Source organism: Gopherus evgoodei, chromosome 1, assembly GCF_007399415.2.
Source record: "Gopherus evgoodei ecotype Sinaloan lineage chromosome 1, rGopEvg1_v1.p, whole genome shotgun sequence".
NCBI classification, from domain to species: Eukaryota; Metazoa; Chordata; order Testudines; family Testudinidae; genus Gopherus; species Gopherus evgoodei.
The window spans coordinates 239,933,253-239,949,397 of NC_044322.1; the positions used below are offsets into that span (position 1 = coordinate 239,933,253).

Here is a 16,145-nt window from a genome sequence, read left to right on the forward strand (position 1 = left end):
CTGGAGCAGCAGGGGCAAAAAATCTAACTGGTTTGAAGGGTGTGTTTGGTAAGTTCATGGAGGGGATGGTATGATGAGACTACCTACAATGGCATACGGCCAATTTGTGACTGCTAGCAGCAAATATCACCAGCAGCTAGAGATGGGACATGAAATGGGGAGGGTTCCAAATTACTACAGTGAATTCTCTCTTAGGTGTCTGGCTGGTGGGTCTTGTTGACTTGCTCAGGGCTAACTGATCACTATACCTGGGGTTGAGAAGGAATTTTCCCCAAGATCAGAGTGACAGAGACCCTGGGGGGGGTTTCACCTTCCTCTGCAGCACGGGGCATGAGTCACTTGCAGATTTAACATTAGAGTAAAGGGTGGATTCCCTGTAACTTGAAGTCTTTACATCATGATTTGAAGACTTCAGTATTTCAGCCAGAGGTTCTGTGTTTATTACAGCAGTAGGTGGCTGAGGTTCTGTGGCCTGTGATGTGCAGGAGATCAAAAAACTAGATGATCATGATGGTCTGTTCTGGTCTTATATCTATGATTCAACTAATTGCACAGAGTTTGTATTTTCTAGCCCCGTTTTTCTCGTTAATCTTTTTTTAAATGAATAGCTTTATACTAATGATATTCCTAATTAAGACAAAAAATAAGATGCAGATTCACATCACCAATTACTTACAACACTACAGTGTTGGTTGATACAATGTACTCCAGTTCTTTGGTCCATGGATTGATGAAACTAAACCATTGACTCATCAATGTAATGAAAGTTCCATCTTTTGCTCTGAATTTGTAGGAGTTTGTAAATATTTTTTCTTTACTCTGCAACACTAAATAAGAAAAAACATAAGCAGCTTATCCTGAGCTGTATTCACAGGACGACACAACCAACTTTATAAATTTGTTTTGATAACTACGTTTTGGTAGCCACACAACCAATAAAACAGTTTCAATTTTATACAGTGTCAACAATGTGCTTGGTACTTTCCAGATAAGCACAAAGTCTGGGTTCCAATTAAATTTCAAACTTAGCCATCTGATCAGACATGAAGCATTACCTGGGCTCTTGCAAGTTAACAGTGGGAAGATCTGAGGCTTGGCGGTTCTTTAAATTCAATATTTAATTACATGACTACTATCTGCTATATAGGACCTCTGCTTCATTCAGTGCACAGAGTGAACAGAGATTGAGGCAGTGCGTTAAGGGAACAGAAAGAATATTCTCTTGTGTTTAAGCCACTGGACGGGATCCAGGACAGAGGGCTCTACTACAGATATTATATGTGACACAAGGCAATACTTAATAAGGGCCTTATTTCTAACATTTCCTAACTCGAGTACTTGATTTTCTTTTCTTTTAACATCGCGTTTGTATGTATAGGTGAGTCTCATCTTACGCACATTTAAACATGCACGAATTCAGCTTTGCGCAGTTAGCAAAAACAAAAACAAAAACAAAGAAAAATAATTGAAATACTGTACATGTAGTGTGGGCGATTCCACCCACCATTACACTCAATGTTATTTTGGCTATATGCAATTTTCGCTTTATGCGATGACAGCGGAATGTAACCCTAGCTTAACATGAGACTCGCTAGTAATTTATATAGGGAAGTACCAAGCATTTCATACCTGCTTTGTGTTTATCAGCTAGATGATTGTGATCATCTTGATGGAAGTACTCATAACAAGAAGTTCCTAGAAGCTCTTGCGGCAGATACCCTAAAATTGCTGTTGCACTGTTAGGCAACAAGAAGAGAGCATTCACACATAATTAAAAACACTTAATTCAGCAAATTATGCCAATATCATACAAAACAGAAAACGCATATTTAAAGGGGATGTTTATTTGCGTTTGAAAACAAAATTCTACCACCACAAGTACAGATCTAAGCAAGAACAAAAAATAAACGATGGTTAAGCAGTAGATTACCTTGAATCTATCTGCAATAGAAACAAGATATTAACATTGTTATGTTAGCCAGTACCGTCAGACACAAAATAGTTCAAACCCATATTTCGCAGAGAACATTTGTATCATGTACACATTTAAACAATTAGTATGTACTGCACTGTTAGTTCTACAAGTCAGCTCACTATACAGAGAAGAAGCTGATTTAAATTATTTAGAAATCCCACCGTTCAATGAATCTTAAAAAAATGGATATATTTTAAGTTATTGATTTGAATTCTTCTAGTGAGGATAAAGTACTTAGCTTTGTCTCCAAGTGTTACAAGTCAATATTACTTGAAATAATGGTGTTTTAACAGTTACTTTAATTCTATATTAACAGGCTTCATTCTCACAGATGAAAAGCAGAATTGTCTAGATATAGTACAGTAAAGCAACCTTATAGTATTTCTAGTTAAAGTACTGAGATAAAAAGTAAGAAAAACTGACAACTGAATCCACCATAAAGTATTTTTTTTTTAAACAAACTAGTAACACATGGACAAACTCTCATGCTTATTAAATAATTTGTTGGCATAATTTAAATGTGCTGCATGAATTTTAAGAAGCAAGATCTAAATGCTAACTGCTGACACTTATGTTTAGTTTTCTCAAATTCTAATTGAGATTTGTGATGAATTAGTTTAAAAGCACTGTGATTGACTGTGCTCCTCACACGAGCCCTGCAAGAACTGAATTGGGCCAGGTGGGTCCAATTAGCTAATTAGGCTGCAGACAGGGGCCCTTTAGAGGCTGGGGGCTCACCTGTGCAGGAACAGAGAGGGTATATAAAAAGCCAGGAAGCTGGCAACAGACAGGGGCTGCTAGGAAATTGAGAGCTGCTGGGAAAGGTTGCAGGCAGCAGTCACTCCTTGGGAAGAGGGTTTGCAGCTGGTACATCCAAGGCAAGGAGAGAAACCAGGAGTTGTAGGAAGTAGTCCAGGTAAGGAGGAGTGAGGGCTGGGAGAGGAAAGCCCAGAACTGCTGGGCTGAGGGTCTCTGGACTGGAACCTGAAATAGTGGGCAGGCCCAGGTTTTATCATCAGCCACTAATGCCATGGCAAAGACCAGACGCAGGGAAGTCAACTGGAAGACAATCTAGGTCACTATGGGAGTGACAGATTTGAAGGACCGTACCCTGGAAGGAGGGGAAGGCTCAGTAACCTAGCCAGAGGGCTGAGTCACAAAGATGCTGCTGCAGTTCCTAGGACCAGAGAGGAGCTGCAAACCAGAGAGAAACACAGATAGACAGCGTGATGGTATGTGACCATGTGAAGGGGCATCAGCCTCGAGAGCTAATCCCCAAAGCGATCATGAGGAGGCATCAGATCAGTGTGAGTGATGCCTCTCTTGATAAGCATGATAACATTATGATGTGTGCTTTAATCTTGTCAATAAATTCTTTAGTGTAAGGTAATACAACACTTTTTTATATGATGTCTTACATACCCAAGTCCTGGCTCAACAAGTTTTGTTCTGCATAACAGAAAACATTAGGCAACCTACATAAGGAGTCACTATTGGCTCTTTCTATAATAAGAAAACAAAATGCTTACCGTAGATCTACATAAACAAATTTTCCATCAATGGCAAAGCGTGTAACAAATTCTGTTGGTTTAACCTTTATCTCACCACTCTTTTGTGGAACAATATAAGGATGCAATCTCCCAACTGCAACAAGACAGTTAAAGTTACTGCTGTCTTTTTCTGCATTCTCCTCCTCTTCCACTCCCACCTTTGTAGGAGGCCAGCTCTTCAGATAGCCAGTACAATGGATTGTACGGTACTTTTTGTGCTCTAATTAAAAAAAGTGAAAAAGAAGAGTTAAATTCCCAAATGAAAATTCATTTTAAATTCCTTTTCCAGCTGTTATGTTTGTGCCTACATACAGGTCTGAGCCCTACAGAGCTGTAAATAATGTCACTGAATAGCGTCTTAAATGTTCTCACACATAAGAAGAAAATTAAACCAACAGTTTAGTAATACATATTGCTTTCATTTACTGAAAATATTTTATGCAGTTTCTTTTGTACTGTGAATTATATTAAGCTAAAGAGACATTCTGTAACTTGAATATTTTAATTTTAAAGAAGGAGACTGAGATATGGTTATCGAAGTGTAATTGCTAAGACTAAGAAATTTTCAGCAAAATGTAAACGCTTAATTTCTGTTTCTTGAATTTATAGTATATACTGCAATTCATTCCAGTGGATCTCTCACCATTTAATTATGTAACATTCAGGAACCACTACACTCACCATGAGACGGATGCAGGACTGCAGCTAAGACGACTATAATCATACTACACAAGAGGGAATAGATGGGGATATTTTGCCCAAAGACACCGGGGCAAACTTTTATCATTCCAAAAAGTGCCACGGGATTGTTAGTATCCATGCACTACAAACAGGAACTCTGGGTTTTAGAGTCCTATACAAAGATGCTTTGCCCCAAAGTAAACCCCATGGAACTCAATTTATCTACCTTTGGAAAATGAAAGGCTGAGTCATTTCCATTGGTGTTTCAACATGGGTTTTGGGGCATGTATAGATGTTTAGTTCATTAAATCATTGTTTTCTTAGGTACTGATATATGCAGTTTCAGAATGAAATGCTGGCCCCTTTACAGACAATAGGAGTTTTGCCACTGACTTCAATATGGCCAGGATTTTACACTAAATGTTATGAAAGAGTCAGAGTAAATTAGAATAGTTCCATGGTTAATAACAAAACCAGCTTTACATTTAACATAAAAATGACAAATTTTGGAATCTTTGACAATTTTAGTAAACAGTGCAAAAATCTATTTTAAATATAGAATCTAAAACAAAAGCTTTGTTTAAATAAAGTGTCCAAATACACTGAAAATATGACAAGTGTTTACTATCACTCATGGAAACCAAAAAAAGCTATAAAAATATGGGATGTTAAATGAGCTAAAAATTACACTAAAGAATTAAAGAGACAGAGTGGATAAAGTAATATATTTTATTGGACCAACTTCTTTTGGTGAGAAACAAGCTTTCAAACCGTGCCCTGAAGAAGAGCCGTGTATGGCTCGAAAGCTTGTCTCTCTCATCAACAGAAACTGGTCCAATAAAAGATATTACTTCATCCACCTTGTGTCTCTAATTTCCGGGGCCTGACATGGCTACAATTACACTGCATATTAAAGAATTAACTTTGGTAGTTTTTATAATAAAAGGAAAAATCATACCTGATACATACAACAATGCATTTTTAGGAGAGGGAGAGAATTTTTTTTTCCCCCCACCACTTAAGTTATCCTCTCCAAAACAGCAGATTTTGCAACCCTATTAATAGTTATCTCCTTGACAGATATTTCTTCTTTGCTCCTACGCTTTGAACTGCTCCAGTTCCATTCAGTAATTTTCCTCAGGCTTCAAGATCTCACTGAATCTTTTTTTTTCCCCCCTAGGGGGATAACTAAAGCAGGTTTTTCCGAGATCATAAAAACAGGGTCTTATCATGTATATCTTATTCCCTATAATTATTCTGTGAAGTCATTGCTACCTGTTTAGACCCCGTAACTGATTCAGAACTTAAATATACCATATTTAAAAACAGAAATCCTCCAAACTCAGCCAGACTTGGAGATACCTTTCTGCTTTGCGTTGGGCAAGCATTTATTTTCTTCCTTCACTGTGATCCTACTACACTTTATCCGACAGAAGAAGGAACGCCGAGCACCAGAATGCAGTCGAGTTGATCCAGCTTGAAAATCCATATGTACTTGCAAACCAGCTTGCAAAAGTTGAATAAGACAGTCAGAAAATGGCCTTTGGCCTACAGAGAATTATTTGCATTTAAATCATTAATATAGTCTCCCTTAATTGTACATGCAAAAATGTAAGAGTAACTACGAAAAAACTTAAATGAATTAAATAAGATGAACAAAACATGATTGTGAAAAGTGGAAGGTAACAAAATATTTTAATATACTATTCAATGCTATGCAATCTTATTTAGTAAGTTAAGATTTTAAAAACTTTCAATTTCTATTTGGTAGGGGGCAAGTTGCAAAGCCGCTCATAAAAAACACTATAAAATAGTGATCAGCTGCACAGTACATAATGTTCTTCATACTAGCCAAATAAGACTTGGTTAAATTAGGATTGACACTTAGCATTTTCAGAGAAGACAGTGACTCTTGGTATTGAAGCATTTTATCCCATGCTCGACTACATCAGGTCTTTTGTATTGACAAGACCTATCAAATACAAGAAAAAAAAAGTAGTATGCCTGGTTACAAAAAAAATTCATACCAACTCTTGGTAAATGTCTAACAATGTAAACTTCAATCATTCTTATTACCTAAAATGAGTTCCTTTCTGATGTAGCTATCAACTTGTTTGTGTATTCTAAGCAGCAGGTATGCATTCAAACATGTTTTGTTTGTATAAATCATATGAACGAGTTTGAATATATACGCATGCATGAATTTGCCTTACATAATAACAGAATTTAAAAACAAATGAAGGTATTACATTAAAAATCTGAGTATATTTAAATAGACACTTACTTTTGGCATCTATAAGCTTTTCTCTTGGTGAAGTGTCTGAAGATGATAGTTGCTCCTTCACTTTGGCAACATCTTTTGGATGCAAGTAGTCAAATAAACTTTGTCCAATCAAGCTGGCCTAGTGAAAAAATGTTAATTTAAAAGCTGTGCATCATACACACTATTCCACATCTCCTCACCAAGTAACTTAATGTTCAAGGCTGTTTTAGAAAAGGTCAGTATTCCCAGATTATCTGAATTATTCTGTCTAAACTGTAACATTTATCCATTGAATTTGCTGTCAAACAACAGCTTTGTTGAATTCTTATTTTTGTTTCAATATTTTAATTAAAAGAATATGGACAGTATAGAAATTAGTAAAAAACATGGTAGCAGAAATGCAATTCTCTCTTACCCATTAAGTTAAATGGTAAACTTGGAAAATCATAGAATGATAGAATATCAGGGCTGGAAGGGACCTCAGGAGGTCATCTAGTCCAACCCCCTGCTCAGAGCAGGACCAATCCCCAGACAGATTTTTGCCCCAGATCCCTAAATGGCCGCCTCAAGGACTGAACTCACAACCCTTGGTTTAGCAGGCCAGTGCTCAAACCACTGAGCTATCCCTCTCTCCATTCATTCATGCTGTTTTCCTAGTTCTCAGTTTTTAATTTAAGGGTTGATGGTGTCTCTTACGGCTGGCCAGAAAAGGGTAACGGGGCAGAAAGCCTGGTTTAAACTCTAAAAATGCTATAAGAAAAATGGAAAAGTGGAGGGGGTTCAAAAGTAGATGTGGGTGGCATAAAGGGTTCAAAAAGCTACTCATCAGCCACTGGGCAAAGCAGTTCAGGCCAGAAATTTCCAAGTAAATAACCTGCATCTTGGTAAAAGGGAAAGCACTAGACTGGTCTTCATTCTTTTTCCTTTTCCTGAACTAAAACGAGTCTAGATTGGTTGGTTTCCACACTACAGCAATACAGATGTCAGCACATAACTATTCAATCTTAAAACTGTTGAAACTAAGCAATTAGCAAGTTGAGTTTCAATTTACTTGCACTGCTGAAATACTGGTTTTCTAAAGTTCAGAGAATCACTTCACCGTCCAAAAGCCCAAATCTCTGTCAATAAAAGGTGGAAACAAGAATATCTTCAAAATATATTTTTCTCTTGAGTTGGTATGTAAATCATTTCCTGAAGATCACAGTTTTAAATTAGATGCCAATAATTGCATCAGGAATGTTCATTGCAGTTGCAGAATGCTTATAATGTTAAAGGAATGAACCTTTGGAGTAATTGTGTTGAAGAGAAAGCTAAAGCCAAAAGATTTAAAGAAATCACGCACAAGGAATAGTATTAATAACAAAACCCAAACACATTATCTAGAAACTAATTTCACTTTAATACAAAATGACTTGATTATAACTACCTGATCATAATTAAGTATCTTGCAGACTGATTCAGAGACAAAAAGAATTTTTCCTCTATCACATCCAACCACAAACAGGAACCCATCTGCAGCCTATAAATATAAAAATTAGTCTTTTACAAAATCATACAACACTGATGAAAAACAGCTATATAGAATGAGTATATTAACTAATGCACCTCAATATTTCAGGTGAATTACAATTTATTTAATAAAGAGATAGTATCAGAGGGGTAGCCGTGTTAGTCTGGATCTGTGAAAAGCAACAAAGTCTTGTGTCTGACGAAGTGGGTATTCACCCATGAAAGCTTATGCTCCAATATGTCTGTTAGTCTATAAGGTGCCACATGACTCTCTCTCGCTTTTTAATATAAGAGATGGCAAAAAAAAATGATGGCAAATATTCATTTAGACCATGACACGCAGAGCTAAAAAACAAAAGTGGTTTTGGGAAAGAGCAGCTTAGCTGTAGAACAGCTAAATTTGGAGTTATTTTACAGATTCTTGCTAAGGGTATTATTATATGCAATAGAATAGGCAAACTAGGGCAAATGAAAAAATGTGATAAGAAAATATTATAAGTAAAAACAGCTGCTTTCATAGGTTAATTTCCACATCTTTCAGTAACTGAAGTGTATACTTTGAAAACAAAATGAAGTGTAGAAAATTTGCAGGCATAGTTAATGGAAATGAAAGATGTTTTTGTATAAGTGCACACACTTAGATATTTAGATAAATACAAGAAACATCCATCTCGCACATTCATTATGCAGTTTTTATACAGATTTACGATACTCCTGGGTAGTTTGTACAAACGCCCTATTAACGCATACAGTTTCCATGGCTTTTATAGAAAAATCCTGTGCATATATTCTATTGTTAGAGTTTATAAACTGAGTCTTAGCAAGGATATCACAGCACTGACTTGAAGGAAGAATGTAAGGAAAAGCCTTTTGCAGTCAACTGACGTTAAGCCAGGCTTTAAAGAGGACATCACTTGATACAGGGTTTCTTTTTACTTACCCTAAGGATTAACTGTCTCAGCTCACCATCCTGTAAAAATGAAGGCTTATATTGAACTTCTGCATAAGAACTGGTAGAACCTGCAAAATATCAAGTTATTTATAAATGTTATAAAAGAAACAAAATGTAAACCTTTGTTTCCTTTATAAACAAAGCTGCATTTTAATCAAATTCACATATAGAATATGCACACAGTGCTTTTTAACCATAAAATAGTTTTCTGCTTTCTTTACTGGAATGTACAAATAAACTTTTCTTTTAATAAGTAACTCATTAAACAGTCATAACCTCATCTCAGGAATTCCAGACCTATGCTAAAGCATATGTGTTTGGGATAACACAAGACCAGATGTTTGCAAAAAACTGAAGAACCCTGAGGAAAGAACAAGCAAAAAGGAAACAATTTCTAGGTGGTGACCATTTTAATTAGATCTTAACCAAACTCAAGGTTATGACTTCAGTTCAAAATGAAAGAGGAGCTTTGTAAGTTATGCAAGAACTCATGCATGTTGCCAAAGTAGTATGACACCTCTCTCTCTCAAAAAAAGTTTGTATTAAAGTATATTACTAGGATATTAATTTATAGATGACAAAAATACTCTGCCTTCATCTTTGAGATTTTTCTATACTACCCCTCATGCACAAATAACCTTGAGATGCAATAGGCAAAGTAAGTGCAAAAAGGAGTTGGTACTCAACAACAGCAGCAATTCAGGTAACCAGTGCAAAATTGTAGAATAGATTTAAGCAAGACCACATCCACTAGCATGGAACTGTCAAACAGCACAGGCCATGACAGCCTTACTCCTGAAAAAAGTGCCCTCATACCTTTAGCAAGTGTTCAACATCTCTTGTTTTAGGTCTCCTCAGAAACAGTACCTCTAACAGAACGCTCCCCTTAGAAGCCCTCTACTCCAAACTCCACTGCATCTTCCCTTCCTCAAATTGGATAATATTAAACAAACCAAGAACAGTCAAAATAACTGTCAGTAACATCATAAATTTGATTTTGTATTGCTTCTGTGTAGAACCGTTGTGTTTTTCATTTTAGAATAGATCATTTGTTATTTATCATTCAGAATATCACTAAGTAATAAGGGAAGTGGTGTTTAGAAGAACTAAAGACACTTCTACCTACAAGCAAATGAGAGATTAAACATTTTTGTAGTCCTACCTTTGATAGATGTCTAACTTTATCTGAATCCTGCCCGCATCATCAAACATTGCTTAACATATGAAAAAGGTTCCACCACCCTTCTATATCCTGAGCTCTCAGCATGACCTCTGTGTGTTAAGATCTGTAAGTTTCCCCTTTTCTAAGTACTGTTTGCTGGAGCAATTCCTTCAGTCAGCCACTTTTTGCATGTTCCCCCAGCTACCCAATGGCTCACATGCCATGGCAGATACTCTGGCTTCATTATTTCCATCTATTCTAGATAACTTTAGAGACAAGGGGTTGTTAAACTCTCTGATGAATCTCGGCATGTGTTATAAATGCTTTCCATTTAATACCTAGTATTTTCTCCTGAGGCATTCAGACATGTCTAAGGCCATGTCTACATCTAAAATTTTGCAGCGCTGGTTGTTACAGCTGTATTAGTACAGCTGTATAGGGCCAGCGCTGCAGAGTGGCCACACTTACAGCAACCAGCGCTGCAAGTGGTGTTAGATGTGGCCACACTGCAGCGCTGTTGGGCGGCTTCAAGGGGGGTTCGGGGAACGCGAGAGCAAACCGGGAAAGGAGACCAGCTTCGCCGCGGTTTGCTCTCGCGTTCCCCGAACCACCCTGCAAACCGCAGGGAAGGAGACCTGCTTGCTCGGGGGTTCGGGGAACGAGAGAGCAAACCGGGAAAGGAGACCAGCTTCGCCGCGGTTTGCTCTCGCGTTCCCCGAACCCCCCTGCAAACCGCAGGGAAGGAGACCTGCTTGTTCGGGGAACGCGAGAGCAAACCACGGCGAAGCTGGTCTCCTTTCCCGGTTTGCTCTCGCGTTCCCCGAACCACCCTGCAAACCGTAGGGAAGGAGACCTGCTTGCTCGGGGTTCGGGGAACGCGAGAGCAAGCTGGGGAAGGAGACCAGTTTGATTACCAGAGGCTTCCTCAGGTATTCTGGGATACCTGCTTATTCCACGGAGGTCAAGAAAAGCGCTGGTAAGTGTCTACACTTGATTACCAGCGCTGGATCACCAGCGCTGGATCCTCTACACCCGAGACAAAACGGGAGTACGGCCAGCGCTGCAAACAGGGAGTTGCAGCGCTGGTGGTGCCCTGCAGATGTGTACACCTCCTAAGTTGCAGCGCTGTAGCTCCCTCACCAGCGCTGCAACTTTCTGATGTAGACAAGCCCTAAACCTTTGGTGGCTATCCAGCTTTCACATCCATACATTAGGTGGAGATAACATTTGAGTTGAAGATTAGCAGTTTGGTCTTGAATCAGTGGCTTTTTAATGACCAAATATTTTTTCAGCTGTTGAATGCAGCTGCCACTTTGCTAATTCATGACATTATTTCCTTTTGAATATCCCCTGGGATAAACATTTTGAAAACAGCAAGCCTATATAACTTGCATCCAAGAATCCTAAAAGAGCTGGTTGAGAAGATCTCTAAAATCACTATTAATTTTTAATAAATCATGACGACTAGAAGACTGCTAACATTGTACCCATGTTCAAAAAGGGCAAGAAAGATGTCTTGGATAACTAGTTAGTTAGTTTGACACCAAACCCAGGCAAAATAATGGAAAAGCTGATACATGATTAAAGGATGTGAATATAATTAAGATCAGTCAATGCAGCTCTACAGAAAATAAGTCTTGTCAAACAAATCTGATTTCATTTTTTGATGACACAAACTTCGTTGATGCAGACGTAGATGTATTTAGACTTTTGTGAGGCATCTGACCTCACAACGTTCTATTTAAAAAACTAGCACTATACAATATCAGTACATTATGTTAAATGGAAGAACTGGCTAACTGACAGATCTCAAATTAGTAGTCATCAATGGGGACTCAGCATCAAATGGAAATGTTCCTAGTGGTGTTCTGCAGAGATCAGTTCTAGACCTGATGCTATTCAGTATTTTCATCAATGATCTAGAAGTAAATATAAAATCACTGCTATAAAACTTACTTGACGCAGACCACTGAAGTACCAAATAATGAGGAGGACAGGGTAATCATACAGACTGATGTGGATCGCTTGGTGACCTGGGCCCACTCAAACAAAACATGTTTGAATATAGCCAAATGCTGTAGTCTAGTTGAGGGTAAATGAAGGTAAACAGAGTTTAACCCCTTGACATTTGGGGAACATGGAGTTTAGATTAGTTTACCAATTTACTGATGGCCCAAATGGGAAATTAAGGCAGGCACACCAGTAATACTGCACTTGGCCACAAGTGGATGTGCCAGGACAGCACGCACCTGTTACATAATCTTTGGATGTATGAAAACGAGATTAGCAAGTAGGATCAGGAAGGTGAGTTTATCTCAATATACGGCACTAGTGAGAATGATATTGGAACACTGTACTTCTGGTATCCCTGCTTTAAAAAGAGATATGGAAAAATTGGAGAGGGTAAAGAAAAATGCCACAGTAATGATCTGAGGACTGGAAAAAATCCCTTATAGTGAGTGACTTTAAAGAGTTCAATCTGTCTAGTTTATCAAAACAAAGATCAAGAGGTGACTGGAATGTAGAAAATACCAGGTACTAAAGGGCCCTTTAATCTAGCAGAAAAAGGTATAACAAGAACCAATGGCTGGTAATTAAAGCCAGACAAATTCAAATTAGAAATAAGGCACTTGCTTGACCCCCCACCCCCCATTGTCTAGAGGGAGAATACTATTGCTTTGGAGAGGATGCATCATAGGACAACAGAAAAACTGATTCTCTTGAATAAGTCACAAGAGCCAAAAGTTATGAGACTTTTATTGCAAAAGGAGGAAATTCTGATGTAACTGATGAGTTTAGAAGTTATTTTTTACAATAAGGATTTCACAATCTAGAAGACAAGGTAAAAATAAAACTAGGAGCAGCTAAGAGAATTTAAACAGAACTACTCTGTGTGTGTGTGTGTGTGTGTGTACGTACATATGTACACACACATATGTTGTACCTTATAGATATAACTACTGTATCACTGACAACAAATGAAGTGCATGCAAGAGTTCAAGATACACGCAAAACTACGTCTGGGGAAGAAGACTTAGGGCTTGTCTACATCAGAAAGTTGCAGCGCTGGCGAGGGAGTTACAGCGCTGCAACTTAGGAGGTGTACACATCTGCAGGGCACCACCAGCGCTGCAACTCCCTGTTTGCAGCGCTGGCCGTACTCCCGTTTTGTCTCGGGTGTAGAGGATCCAGCGCTGGTAATCAAGTATAGACACTTACCAGCGCTTTTCTTGACCTCCGTGGAATAAGCAGGTATCCCAGCATACCTGAGGAAGCCTCTGGTAATCAAACTGGTCTCCTTCCCCAGCTTGCTCTCGCGCTCCCCGAACCAGCAGGTCTCCTTCCCTGAGGTTTGCTGGGTGGTTCCGGGAACGCGAGAGCAAACCGCGGCGAAGCTGGTCTCCTTTCCCGGTTTGCTATCGCGTTCCCCGAACAAGCAGGTCTCCTTCCCTACGGTTTGCAGGGTGGTTCGGGGAACGCGAGAGCAAACCGCGGCGAAGCTGGTCTCCTTCCCCAGCTTGCTCTCTCGTTCCCCGAACCCCCAAGCAAGCAGGTCTCCTTCCCTGCGGTTTGCAGGGTGGTTCGGGGAACGCGAGAGCAAACCGCGGCGAAGCTGGTCTCCTTTCCCGGTTTGCTCTCTCGTTCCCCGAACCCCCGAGCAAGCAGGTCTCCTTCCCTGCGGTTTGCAGGGTGGTTCGGGGAACGCGAGAGCAAACCGCGGCGAAGCTGGTCTCCTTTCCCGGTTTGCTCTCGCGTTCCCTGAACCACCCTGCAAACCGCAGGGAAGGAGACCTGCTTGCTCGGGGGTTCGGGGAACGAGAGAGCAAACCGGGAAAGGAGACCAGCTTCGCCGCGGTTTGCTCTCGCGTTCCCCGAACAAGCAGGTCTCCTTCCCTTCGGTTTGCAGGGTGGTTCGGGGAACGCGAGAGCAAACCGCGGCGAAGCTGGTCTCCTTTCCCGGTTAGCTCTCGCGTTCCCCGAACCCCCCTTGAAGCTGCCCAACAGCGCTGAAGTGTGGCCACATCTAACACCACTTGCAGCGCTGGTTGCTGTAAGTGTGGCCACTCTGCAGCGCTGGCCCTATACAGCTGTACTAATACAGCTGTAACAACCAGCGCTGCAAAATTTTAGATGTAGACATGGTCAGAGATATATGGCAATACAAATAATCAACAGCAAGAGACATGAGAGTAAGTAAATCTAAAGAGCAGACATGCTGACTCGGCTGAATTTTTGTTCCTAAACTTATGTTTCAAACGTAACTGCTTCTTTGCCACAGCATTTCACTCAAGTCTTTGCTATCACATTTCTTCCTAAATAACTAAAATGTATGAACAACCTCTAAAATAACATGCAATTTCTTCAAAATTCAATCTTTTGGTAAATATATTTAGTGAACCTGAAAGTTGAATTATCTAAGTATAGATACAGAACAGCTAACAGTTATGTAACTGTAAAGAAATTCCATTGTGTAATTCCCATTAAAGGAATTATAAGATCAGTTTTTAACTTACCTTTTAATGATTTGAAATGCTGCACAGCCATTCGTAATACTGTAAGTTTGTCTAATTTACGTGCTATAGGATTGCACTGAGGTATCATAGCAGATAATTCTTCTATCAAGTTATTCATTTTATCTCTTCTTCGTTTTTCTGTTTGACTATGAGCTTCCCTAAGAAGAAAAGTATTTTAAGCAAAGTTCAAAATGCATACATTTTTCACTAGATTTTCCCCTGTGCTATATACATCAACATTATCAGGGGGACAGATTGTATTGTGAGAAATAACAGCATATCGAAAGAACTTATATACAATGCACATATTTGACAGCTAATCTGACACCTGATGCACCTGAAATATGCAGCAGCTGCTCATGGAAAATGGTGTGATGTGAAATTTTGAAAATAAAACCAAAGTAGCATGAACTTGCTCATAAGTGGTTGGAACAAAAGAGAAGTGGAGACTTTACATAGTGTTCTGTCTGGTCTTTCCCATAATGCTGAATTTGATTTTTACAAAAAACAACATTCCCCTCTATGTATACACTTGTGGCTGCATATTACTTTTAAGGACCAATTTTAAAGAAAATCTCTGGTTTTACAGACAAGTTAATTTTGACTTTTCTTCCAAAGCAACCAATTTTTTTGAAATATCTGGATTAGTTATCCCACAATAGTATTGTTTCTCCTTTTTTTCCCCTCTCTAAAATCTTTGCATTTGCTTCTGTCCCATCCATCTCCAGACTAAAACTTTTTTCCTGATACCAGGTAGTCACTTACTCTGTTTGCCTTTTCCTCTGTGTCTATACAACAGAAAACAGAGACGTTGCTCTAAAGTGTAGCCATAGCTTTACAGTGGCACAGCTGCACCACAGTAGTGCTGCTAGGACAGGCGCTCCAAGCCGATGGGAGAGGGCTCTGCTGTCAATTACTCCAGTCCCCGAAAGTCTCACTAGCTATGTCAGCGGGAGAAGCTCTCCTGCTGATGTAGTGCTGTCCACACCGGCGCTTAGGTCAGTGTAATTTACATTGCTCGGGGGAGTGGCTTATTCACATCCCCAAGTGGCATAATTTATACTGATGCAGTGTGGTATATAACATAATAGACAAACAGTTGGGAGAAGTTCCCAGCTCAGTTGTATAACACCTGGAAAGCCCAAAGAACAGGTAGTTTATTGCAACTGGGAATAGATGGATTCAGGGGACTGGAGGGTGCAGAATGCATTTCACAGCTGCTAATGAACAAAGTTTTATGATTTGCATGCAAGAAAGGAGATTAAGGTCACAAACAGGTTGCCCAATGATGCTTCAACAAAACAACAGTGGAGGAATATACTACAGAACCAAGCCCTAAAATATTCCTCTCGTGAACTACATGCATAACTTTATGTTTTTTGATTAGTGAACAAAGTAATTCAAAACAAAATTAAGAACAAAATGTGAAAATTAACAAAGAACAGGATTTTATATACAGAATCTCACCAATCACTGGGACACCCATTGAGAACTGAATTTTGTGTTTAATAAGTAAACCAAACAGCAATGATAGTATAT

At 39.2% G+C, this 16,145-nt stretch overlaps 1 protein-coding gene across 1 annotated transcript in view; it reads right to left on the reverse strand.

Moving 5' to 3' along the window:
* Positions 1 to 16,145, reverse strand: part of ARNTL2 (aryl hydrocarbon receptor nuclear translocator like 2) — a 66,886-nt gene that overhangs the window by 24,555 nt on the left and 26,186 nt on the right. The window contains exons 4-11 of the mRNA XM_030540715.1: positions 14,607 to 14,764; positions 8,919 to 8,998; positions 7,896 to 7,988; positions 6,491 to 6,608; positions 5,569 to 5,712; positions 3,505 to 3,745; positions 1,630 to 1,736; positions 677 to 827 (exon numbers count right to left, since the gene is read on the reverse strand). Of these exons, the coding sequence (XP_030396575.1) occupies positions 677 to 827; positions 1,630 to 1,736; positions 3,505 to 3,745; positions 5,569 to 5,712; positions 6,491 to 6,608; positions 7,896 to 7,988; positions 8,919 to 8,998; positions 14,607 to 14,764 (1,092 nt within the window). The remainder of the gene's footprint in view (positions 1 to 676; positions 828 to 1,629; positions 1,737 to 3,504; positions 3,746 to 5,568; positions 5,713 to 6,490; positions 6,609 to 7,895; positions 7,989 to 8,918; positions 8,999 to 14,606; positions 14,765 to 16,145) is intronic.